At 35.8% G+C, this 12,486-nt stretch overlaps 1 protein-coding gene across 5 annotated transcripts in view; it reads left to right on the forward strand.

Annotated features, from left to right (window-relative positions):
* The window catches only part of PLPPR5 (phospholipid phosphatase related 5), a 92,788-nt gene that overhangs the window by 29,042 nt on the left and 51,260 nt on the right, over positions 1 to 12,486 (forward strand). For all 5 annotated transcript variants that reach the window (XM_016127559.2, XM_016127561.2, XM_016127557.2 and 2 more), the window contains 2 exons: positions 5,660 to 5,792; positions 8,981 to 9,231. In XM_016127559.2, the coding sequence (XP_015983045.1) occupies positions 5,660 to 5,792; positions 8,981 to 9,231 (384 nt within the window). The remainder of the gene's footprint in view (positions 1 to 5,659; positions 5,793 to 8,980; positions 9,232 to 12,486) is intronic.

Here is a 12,486-nt window from a genome sequence, read left to right on the forward strand (position 1 = left end):
CTGACTTTGTGAAGAAAATAGACATAAAACCCCAGGAAGCTCAGAGAGTTCCAAGAAAGAGGGACCCAAAGAGGCCCACACCAAGACACAACATAATGCCAAAGGTTAAATACAAAGAGAAAATCTTAAAAAGCAAGAAAAGAGCGGTTAATTACCTCCAAAGGAGCACCTGTAAGACTGACAGCTGATTTCTCAGAAGAAACTTTGCAGGACAGAAGGACTTAGCACAAAATATTCAAAGTGATGAAAACCCAGGATATACAACTAAAAATACTTTATCCAGCAAAGTTATCATATCAGATCATAACATTCACAGATAAAGAGCTTCCCAGACAAAAATAAGCTAAAGGAATTCATCAGCACCAAGCCACTATGACAGAAAATGTTGGAGGGAATTCTTTAAGAAGAAAACCCATGTATCAAAATCACAAATAAAAAATAGCAATAACTATATATCTGTCAATGACTACCTGAAATGGAAAAGAATTAAGTTCTCCACCCTAAGGATAAGGTGGCTGAATGGCTAAGGAAACAAGACCCCTACATATGCTGCCTACAAGAGACTCACTTCAGAATGAAAGACACACAGAGACTAAAAGGAAGGGGAGGAAAAGATATTACCTTGATGGACCTAGAGGGTATTGTGCTAAATGAAGTAAGTCAGATAGAGAAAAACAAATACCACATGATTTCACATACATGCGGAATCTAAAGAGCAAAATAGACAACAATAACAACAAAAATGGAAACAAATTCATAGATACAGAGAATATTTTGAGAGCTAATAGACAGGAGAGGAGTTTGGGGGGATGGTAGAAAAGGGCAACGGGATTAAGAAATACACATGGATTATTACAAAATAGTCACGGAGATATAAGGAAAATAGTCAACGATGTAGTAAACATGTAAGAGAGGAGAAGGGTACTAGATTTAATGGGGTGATCACTCGAGCTCTAATCATTATACTATACAACTGAAATTACTATATTGTTGCGTGCCAACTATAATTGGAAAAACTCATTGAATTGAACAATGTAAGGATGAGCAAGTAATTGTCTATTATATTTTCATAAAGCTGGGGAAAAAGGATGTAATCTTTCAGTAACATTCAAGTATATAATACAGTATTATTAATTATAAATGCCAAGCTGTACACTAGATACCCAGAATTTATTAATCTTATAACTGGAAATTTGTTCCCTTTGGCCAATATCTCTCCACTCCTCCGACCCCAGCCCCTAGTAACCACCAATTTATTGTCTGTTTCTGTGAGTTCTACTTCCTTTTAAAAAAAATTTCACATGTAATTGATAACATGCAGTATTTGTTTTTCTCTGTCAGAATTATTTCACTTAGCATAATTAGCATTATGGCCTCAAGATTCATCCAATTTGTTGCAAAGGGCAAGAATTTCTTCATTCTCATGGCTAAATAGTGTTCCGTTTTATACGTACGTCATCTTTATCCATTCATCCATAGATGGACGCTAAGGTTGTTTCTACATCTTAGCTAGTGTGAATAATGCTGCAGATATCTCTTCAATTCCTTTGGATAAGCACCCAAAAGTGGGATTGCTGGCTCATATGGTAGTTTTATTTTTAATTTTTAAGAAACCTCCCTACTGTTTTTCATAGTGGCTATAGCAATTCAGATTCTCACCAAGAGTACACAAGGGTTCCCTTTGCTCCACATCCCCTCCTCACCAACACTTTTTATCTCTTGTCTATTTGTGATAGCTATTCTGACAGATGTGAGCGGATAGCTCTTTGTGCTTTTGATTTGCATTACCCTGATTATCAGTAATGTCAAGCACTTTTCATGTGTAGGTTAGCCATTTGTGTACCTTCTTTGAAAAACTGTCTATTCACTTTATTGCCCATTTTTTAAAAATTGGGTTGCTTGCTTTTTTTGTTATTGAGTTATAACACATTTTGCACATTAACCCCTTATCAGATATATGATTTGCATAGATTTTCTCCCATTCCATAGGCTGTCTTTTCATTTTGTTGATTGTTTCTTTTGCTGTGCAGAAGCTTTAATTTAGTATTTATTATGTTATGTATTTCCCAAATTCACCTATTGAGGTATCACCTTCATGCTTTCTATGATGGATGAATACCACCTCAACTATCATTTATTTTTTTCCTTAAATAAATCTACTTCACTAGGAAATTATTACAAAAGGAAACATATCATTACAATAAATGGAATACAAATATCACTTGGTAAATAGAAGGTAACCATAAAAAAAAAAAAATCAGTGAAAGCCAGTGTTTTTCGATTCTAGCCAATTATTGTTTTCTGTTGGACTCTGAGCCTGAGACTTTCTCCCTCTTTATTAAAAATGGTGAAATTAGCAATTTTCAGCTGCTGGAACAAATAAACCCCCATTTTCCACTGGCTCTACACATTAATGTATCTTTCACTTACGTGACAATTCAGTGCAGGGCTGCTGACCCAAGGACTTTTGGTCCTTCCATCTTCTGCCACCAAGTGCTGGGCCCAGAAATAGCTCTGCTTCCAACCAGCAGATGGGGAAAGAGAACATGAAGACACCCTGGATTTTTTTTCCCTCTTTCATCTGAAACTGACAAACGTAAAGCATCCAGACAGTCCTTTGGTGTAAGTTACCTGGAGGCAGGTATGCAGGGAATGTTGGTCCAGACTAGATAATCACCTCCCATGGCAACTTTTTAGTATGAAGACAAGAATACAAATTTTTGTGGTCAAATTGTGAAATATATACACAGTTTCTTAATTACTGGGAGGGATCGTGCAACAATTGTGTCACTAACTATATTATTTCTTTAGTTCAATTAATTTTCCTCTCTTCTAATCTCGGTTCCACTTAGAAACTAAGTTAGCAACTGCCTTCTTCAGCAAGGGTGCTGAAATTAATATATACACAGAAGAAACCTTATTTCTCAATATCATGACACAAAGTTAACGATAATACCCAGTGTGGTTATTTTACCTCTTTGTATGGCTTAGAACTTTCCTTGACTAGCTTGAAATTGATAATGGACATGGGCTCGCTCTCTCTCTCTCTCTCTCTCTCTCTCTCTCTCTCTCTCTCTATATATATATATATATATATATATATATATATATATATATATACATATACACACACACACACACACACACACACATATATATATGACTTTGTAATTACCAAGAATGCACAATGTGTTCGATAGGAACCTAAATATAGACCCAAACCCCTCTTACATTTAAAATTTTGTGTACCCCATGACTATACTTTTACAGATTGAAGTTGCTTTTCAGATATTATTTTACATATATCTGAAGCATATGAGACACACATGCCAGGTACCATCACGCTGATGGCATGACCTCTACTGCGCTATTACATGTGAAATGATTTTCTTGTACCAATATCAAACTAATAATGCATAGATATCTTTGAGTCATCATCACCAGTTGAAGGGGAGAGGAATTTCATATTGGATTTTTATCAATGAAAACATAAAGTTATTTGAAATTTGACATTTGATGAACATCTATAATGATTTTATCTTCCTGGAAAACTTTACTTCATAATTTTGTTACTAAAGAATTTGAACAATAGAGAGTCAGCCTCTGGGAATTGAAGTATGAGAACAATTATGTACTCTTAACAGTATTTTATACACTTATACTTGAGGATTTACGGTTCACATCTGCAGGTTCGTAGGTTCTGATTTCATCAGCAATATGGGACTTTTTACTTACTGCCAAACAGAGTAATGGATAAGACACAAGACCTAATACCACATCTGTCCTCAAAGATGGAAAAGAGATATAGATCCATTTAGGAAGGGGGAGCTGTGTAGGTCCAGCTTGATAAACTGTAGTGAGGGCTCAAGAGGCTTCATAATGTTAATATTGAGTTCAGTAAAGCATAATGGGATGACTCAATGAGAGCATGGGGTATATTAAGGGACACAGGACTTCAGTTTGGGGAGATCTGTGGAATGCAGGCTAGGTGAGGTTCCCAGGCCTAGGTCTTGCCTCCAAGGACATACCTATCGGGTTGCAGTTGGCAGGGGACTGTGACTCAAGTCACAGTGCAGTTGCTCAGACACAACCTGGCTGGGTAGGTGAAGCAGGGAGGGCCCTTAGGTACTGGCTCCTGAGCCTTTGGTGAGCATCTTATCACATTCCATGCCAGGCTGAATCTTGGCAAGAGGGAGAATGGGGGTGGGATGAGATTTGTGAACCCAGAAGGAAAATAGAAGGCAGATGCAAGAAATGAAGTGAGAGTTGACAGCTGTGTACTAACCGTGGCAGCCTACACTCTCTCTGACAGTAGAGTCTCCCCGACCCATTTTCTTTCATGTCCCAATGAATGGAGGGCTTTTGCTAAGGTGGGGGAGCAGCACCCCCTAGAACCGCTGACCCGCAGGAAGCGGGTAGAGTCTGCAGCGGGGCCCCAGGTCCCTCCTGCGTGTCCTGGGCGCTGTGGACAGGCAGGAGGAGACGCCACGTGCCTTCTCAGTCAGCTCAGTTAACAGTGTTGGTCGCCTCAGCAATCTTTGGAAACAGCTTTCATTTATTAGTTCGCAGAAGAAAGGCAATGTTATCAAGGAAATCTACGAAGTGACAAAGCTTTTAGCGGCCCTGGGTCTGGCTTCCGTGCCCCTGCCTGTCATGTTTCCCCGTCTCCCACTCCTGGGAGAGAAAGCAAACCGGTGATGCTCTTTACCCACCGGTGGCCGTGGGAATCTAATGAAAATGGCAGCTGGTGACTCCAGACTAAGAGTCCCGTCTTGGTGATGGGGGACAAATGACCAAACCATGAGATCCTCAGTTCCACATAAGAATCAAGGCACGCAGAGGAAACATGAGGAAATTTCAGTGAAAACAGAATCTTGGAGAAATAATGGCAGAGTTAGAAAGGGCGATGAGAAGCCTCTTTGGGTCTTTGCTGGAAGGCTGGCGTGTGTGTCAAAGGGATCAGGGAAGTCTTTTTCTGTATGCAGGTCTCTTACACCTGGTGGCCCCAGGAGTTGCAAAGGTCCCGATGAGGTGCTTTGTGCCCCAACACCTTCCTCTTAAAGCTGTAGACATGCTGGGAACGTGGTGGAGCTCCAGGGTGTACCCTGGGCATTGGGGAGTCAGATCAGGGAGCAGGGGCTGACCCAGCTTAACTAGGAAAAGGAGGAGGAAAAGCTCACCAGTTTCTAGGCAGATGCTGTGGTCAAAATAGGTCTGAACTTGAATTGAGATTCTGGCTACTCCAGAGAATTGTTCTGACTTCTATGGCAGTATCAAAGTTAAACAAGATACAATTACTTAAAAATAAAATATGGACTTCAATTACACAGCAAAATAAGTGAGTGCTGCTTTGAAGCAAAAAGCTTTTGTGAATTTAATTTTTTAATGAAGTCTTTTAGAAAACATTTGTATTCATAATTTATTAGTTTAATAATCCCTTGAATTGAGAGAAATATGGGTTAGTTACATAGAAATAGGTTATAATAAAAGGATTTGGTTAAGCGAATATGGTTCCGTTTTCTGTTGAGATTGTCACTACTCAAAGAAGCTCTTTTTTGTGTTTTTTGTTTGTTTGTTTGTTTGTTTGTATTAAAATAAAAACATTCTCCATTACACTGGTTAAATTCTAATGTTCTTTAACCTTTTATTTCCTCTCAAGATAATAGTTGGAGAAACTGCTGTGTTTTGCCTACAACTGGCCACAAGGGATTTTGAAAACCAGGAGAAAACTATTTTAACCGGAGACTGTTGCTATATAAACCCACTGGTGCGACGAACTGTACGATTTCTTGGTATGTGTCATTGAATTGTTTTCATTGTTGCTAAAACATATTTATTTATATATAAGCTAACCTTTAAAATGACCAGCATTTTAACTGTATGCAAGTATTTGGTTATATTTTCTTTGAAATGTTTCGCCTTAATTTTAAAGATAAGCATTGCATACTACTCTCTCAAATTGTAAGATTCCACATCAGTTGTCATTTCCATATTAATTTAAAGAAGAAAAAACATTACACTTGTATGTTTAATATTCTTTAAGAAACTAAAAATTACTTAACTAAAAGAAATGATTTACTGTGTTTATGATATTTCAGAAACAATGCTTGGAGAACCATGAAAACTTAGATTGTTGAACATCACAAAGGAGAAGAAAAGTAGCTTATCAAATAAAAGACATACTGTATTTGTTAAAATTATCATATGTTGAATTCCATGCAGTACTTTTGAGCTTTTTTTTTTTTTTAAACCAGCAAAATGTATTGATTTTATTAGCGGACAAGATTTACTGATACTTTAACTTTCAATCTCAAACTCTAGCGCTAACACATATGAACATTGATGAATTGTTGTAAATCATCTCAATTCAATAGAAACGACCAAAACAAAATTTTTACTAACATAAGAAATTTAATATAAATTATTATCTCCTGGACTTATCAGATAAAAAAATTATGTCTGCATATACTAAACACCCTTTAATATAAATCGTGATCATTATTAAGATTAAGAGTAAGGATACTATAAGCCTTCAATATATTTCTCATATTAATGGGATCAAGATGAAGACTTTTAGGTATTATGCACAGATCATTTAAACTCACATAAAGTCTAATCGAATGTTGTTGTACTTTTAAATCTCTCTGAAAATGAAAGGTCTTCATATCTAAGACTGTTGTTTTTATTGTCATCAAGTTACACATCTCTAAAGTTGTCATTTATATTGTCGTAAAGGTAACTTTCACATGAAATTTTAAAGTTTTTCTTCACATGCATCAATACTGTGCTCTTGACTCATTTTTCTTTGCCTGAGAGTCATTTAATAACAAAATAAGAGTCATTTAATAACAAACTAAAAATGATGAAATTCACACTTTTCTAAATACTATTAAGCAAATTATATTATGCCCACTTAAGAAAAGTCTTTTTTTCTGCATTTGCACACATATTTCTAAAGTATATATGACACAAAGCAAGTGTGTTTTAAGTCTCCATATTTCTTCTTATATGATTTTATGAAGTATTTAGGAGTGTTTCATTTGTTTCTTGCTAACTCATTTATCATGATTTGGATTTTCTAGTTTGTCGTAATAAAATAGGAACCTTGTAAGTAAAGTATTACTGCATAACAGGACGTCACTGTTTATAGTGTTTTTATTCTGGATGTCAGCACAGTGGACACACGGGATCTCATTTTAATAAGTATCTTTGTAGTCAACTATAGTATTGGCCATGGGCCTGATGCACTGACATTTTCATTCTAAAGCATATTTGGGAACTTTACAAGTGTCAAGATATTTCCATATCTTCATCAGATATTTCTCTTTATTTTAAACTTATTATACCAGATAAAGAGAGTGGTTTGGTTAAATAAAATGAGTACAACTTAGCCTAGATTTCAAAGAGTAGAGAAGATGTCATCTGGGTTCCTGGACTAGGCCGTAATGTTTAGAAGGAGAAATTGTGTAAAATGAACATTTTATTGTGCTTTATTCTCTTTCATTTCTCTGCCTCTCCCAAATTTCCGCTTCTGATAACATTTAATTTGTATGACTCAAGGAGTGCTGGTAAGAGGTAAAGAAAGGGCTTTTATTATTTCCTTTAAAATTTTTTAAATAAAGAGAGAACTAAGGTCTTACTCTCAGTGCTATTTCATACTCATAGAGCTTTGCTATGTGCAGTTTTATGTTCATGAACCTTTTATGAGCTTATATAATATTTTGGAAATTAAAAGAATAACTGTGCATCGAATGTTGGAAAATTATTTGGTCCTGAACAAATTTCCTGGTGATTTCTGACACAATAGCCAATAATTATGTGAAGGCTTAGGAAACAAATAATCCAGAAATACATGACTAAGAAGAAAAGCATATAATTATTATAATAGAATTATGTGACATTTTAATGAACCAACTGTTTGGGAAGTATTGTTTTGGTATAGTTTTTAAAATGTCCTGATGGATTTTATTTCCTAAAATGATAAAAAAAAATGGATTTCTTTACATTGGTACCACATCCTTGAATGTTGTACCTCTCAGTTTAATAGGAAAAAAATGCCAAAGAATTTATTTTGTCTACCCTACTTAAATAGAAAGATAAGTTTTGGCAACGATGATCAATGGCATTAAATTTAGAAACTGTTTTCAGTATTTGAGTAAACTGGTAAGTTCCTTACAAAAGGGAGGAAAAAGATCTATGTATTTAATTTTATACCTTTAGGTAATCAAAGCAAGTAAATTTTAATATCGTGAAGGTAATTAAACATTATAATTTCCATAGCTTTATTGTTTACTAAATTGACCCAAATTTGATCAATTAAAATTCGTGAAAGACTAAGTTACTAGCTGTAGGTGACTTTTTAAAATATGTTTCTGAAAGCAATGTAGAGATTACTCTGAGAACATTCTGCTACTTAAGATTTTCCATGATATTTAAATGAAGACTGATGGCGTTGGATTTTACTGCTAATTGGCACCTCCAGCAGAGTTAATATCAGTCTGAATGGGTTTAAAAGGCATAAATAGGGGAGACAACTGCTTTGCTTTATGGTAGTAAGATAAAAAATATTTTCAAAATAGGGAAAAATAAAGATTTCTAACATTAGCAGAAGGTGATAGACTGAGCCCTCTTTAGGAAAACATGTCTTCATTTAAAAAATCATATCACCCAAACACATTCTTAGAATATATCTTCTTCTTTTATCTCGAGGCTTATAAACCTGCCATGCATAAAAATGTAGCCAGTGGTAGACAGCTCAACATGTTAAATAATTTAACACTCCCACCACTCCAGCAAGCAAAGGGAGTGAGTAGCTGGAGAGGAATGAAATGTAAGGAAGCATATGTACATATGTATGTATGAACTATTTTATGGTTTCTGAAATATTTCCATGTTGGTTTATCGTAAACTGAAATACAAAAAAAAAAAAAAGAGAGAGAGAGAGAGAGTGAGAGTTAAAATGGTGTGTTTTCTTCCTCAGGAATTTATACGTTTGGGCTGTTTGCTACAGACATCTTTGTAAATGCGGGACAAGTGGTTACAGGGAATCTGGCTCCACATTTCCTCGCCCTGTGTAAGCCCAACTATACAGCGCTGGGGTGTCAGCAGTACACACAGTTCATCAGCGGGGAAGAGGCCTGCACGGGCAACCCAGATCTCATCATGAGAGCGCGGAAAACATTCCCGTCCAAAGAAGCGGCTCTCAGTGTCTATGCAGCTATGTATCTGACAGTAAGTACGATTCCAAACCGGTCTTTGTCTCTCTGTCACTCTCCCAGTGTGGACATGATTTTTTTCAGCCATCATGGGAGTCACATTAACAGCTTCCTGTAGACCATTTAATTTGTCTTTAATAATAGCTGTTTGTACTGCGAATAAAATTAAGTCAGTTGACTCTCATGAGATTACGTGTGGGTAGTTGGTTGTATTAAAAATATAGCCATTAGCATTTCTATTTGAGGACATGTTTGTCTTTATATTAAGTAGGGCTTAATGGAAGCAAATTTGTCCTGTGGCAGTCCCCATAAACTTGTAAAAGTGCAATTAAGAGAACTGCCCAGGCCTCTTAGCTGCTTACTCAAGCTCTAATATTCCCTGGTGGGGGTAAGAAAAGGGGCACACTTTTTCTAGAAAGTTCTTTTGTTATTGGTAACCATATTATCATAGTATCTCAATTAGTGTTTTAACATTTTCTTGTAGAACCAACCATAATGTTTTTATAGATTAAATTTTTCCTTGATTCTTATTTGCCATCATTTTAGTGGTAAGAGTCAGGCCCCAAACGCGGTTGTCTTAGGACCCATAGGTGGAAATAAGTGGTTGTGGGCAAGTGGTTACTGATCCGCTGGAGAGGAAGAAGGGCGGCCTTGGCAGGCAGCTCTTGACCCAAGTATTCCAGCCTTCAGCCTTTCCCTCCATCACCAGAGTCTGCCTTGCAGCAACGCAGTTGGACTCCAAAAGCATGCTCTGTAGCCTTTCCATAGCTACGAGAAGGTCGGAGAATTTAAATGTTTTTTAAGATTCTCCTTTCTAATGGTGCCAACAGTTACTTCCTTCTGATTTCAACTCATTAATAAGACCAAATTGAAACCAAATTTGATCGTTTCTAACGACTTGAAAAAAACAAGGCATTATTTTTACCCTCGAAGAGCTATTTGATTATGGAAACATTTCTAATGTTCTTCATTCAGTTATGTCAGGTTATCTCTAAAAGCAGAAAGAATATACCCTGTGACACCTCCACTTGAGATTAGAAATAAAGATTACTAAAAAAGGGACAATTTAGAAGGGGAAACATAGCATTGCATATAACATTCATAATGGCGGGATAATTTTGGAGATCGGAAGTGTATGTATTTTAACATTTTAGAAATTTTTTAGCCAAGCTAATTCTATCTCACACTGCCTGGACTTTTTAAAAATCTCATCGAGACAATTATTAGAAAGTTAATGATCAAATCCCATTCTGCCCATTATCTCTTCCACTGCCTCTGACTTCTGCGTGATTTGTGAGTTACAGCTCCCTCCTTGCCCTCACTGTGCTCCCAACTCTGCTCCTCTAATTTCCCCTCATTTCCTTAGTGCATAGGCTTTGCTTTCTGCTTCACATTCTAAGACTTGCTATGAAATCTACTATCCATGCATAGTCTTTCCTATTATTCACTAAATTGCTTGACTGCATGTTCCCCCTCTCCGAGAATCTGAAGATGCATTCAACCTTAAAATGAAGATTTAAAACTCAGAAGTCATAAAATACTTTTATTCATTGTCATCACATCTACATCTAATGTTTATATTTGTGCCTGGGTACGAATTGCAAATGTATCTACATATACATATGTGATCAAGCCAGTGACTTGAAACAAATTCCAGAATACTCTCTGACCTCAAATACTATTACATGATTATCTGAGCTCTAACAGATAGATTTTGCTGTGTAACCAAGGTTTGCCAATAGTGATGAATGTGCTAGTGTAGTAAAATAGTTGGTCTTTTTATTCTGCCAAAATGGTGTTTTCAAAGGGATTGCTATGGGAGAAGGCATTATTCTTTTAGGTACTGGGAAAATCTTAATATCTTGTCTTGCCCCTGGTCTGCTGGCATTTGTTTTAGCAATTTCTTATGTGATTTGTTTTAGCATCTTACTCGAAGGCATTTATTTAAGGAATATATTAATTATAAACCATACTGTTCTAGTCTATAATGAAGAGTTTGAGGTGCTTATAATAGTAATAATTTTATTAGTAGTATAGCAAACATTTATTTATTATGTGTCAAGTACTAAATGCTACAGTTTTACTGATTTATTTAATGCTACTAATTCTTATTTATGAATTATTAAAATTTATTCTTGACTTTTTATCATTTATGTAATAATTTATTATTTGTACTAATTTACCGAATTATCATAACAGCACCTTGGAGTAGGTAGTATTATTATGCCCACTTTACAGATGAGGACAGAGCAAAGTGCTTCGTGCAAATCCATAGAACCACAAGCTTTTCTGGCTAGGCAATTCCAAATGTTCCAGAGAGAGAATCATTAAGTCACATTAGCCCTGACATGTGGTCACCTGAATTCTTTCCTGCTCCCGCATAATCTCAGCACTCTTAAAGGTTAAGATAGGAAATATGTTTAGAGAAGAAACGTTTAATAACACTCCAACACTCGGAAATCTTCTATCATTAAACAGCGGTTCAGTTGAAAACTCAGAATTCCTGCCTGTAATTACAACAAAAGACAGGGAAACTCTGTCTTTTAAACAATAGATTCTTTTCTCTACTAACTGCTTTTCTCTCTACCACCCCTTTGTGTGTGTGAGTGTGGGTGGCTGCTATGGCAACTCAGTATAACTCCTGCTGCAAATGTAGGCATTACACTCAAGTTTTGCTGTTATATTTGAACCTATATACATATATAATTCTTCCCATCTTCACTTGAGACACCTTGGGAAACTTTTATAATAGAAATGTTGGGTGTTTCAAACTAATACAGTCTCATGAAATGCTTGCCAGAATTTTGATGAATAGGTAAATAGGGGGAAATAAAATATATTCAGTATTCTCTGTGGAAACGAGCTTATTGCTATTTAGGTAGAGATATATTTGCTTAATGTGGTGTAGGTGTTATAAACATATGTAAATACATAAATAAAAATAAATGAGCCTTATTCTGAAGTATGTGAATAAGATCTGAGGGATATTTTTCTGATGTTTCTGTTTGTAGATTAGTAAATAAAATTAAGGAACTTGAACTCTCCCTTAGCATCTGGCTTTAATTAATGGTTTGGGGATAATTTGATCACAGAGTTGTTCTCTTTTGCTTTACTGAGAACTTTCAGGGAGGAAAAAGTCCTTATGCCTAATTTTGCAAATGCTGTTGGTTTCCCAGGAAAAAAATTCTGAAGGTTATTTAAACCTCAAATGTTAAATTTATAATTCAATGATAAGTTATATTACACTAATCTTTAAATTTTGCTTTATGGT

The sequence above is a fragment of the Rousettus aegyptiacus genome, unplaced genomic scaffold, assembly GCF_014176215.1.
Source record: "Rousettus aegyptiacus isolate mRouAeg1 unplaced genomic scaffold, mRouAeg1.p scaffold_m13_p_17, whole genome shotgun sequence".
NCBI lineage: Eukaryota > Metazoa > Chordata > Mammalia > Chiroptera > Pteropodidae > Rousettus > Rousettus aegyptiacus.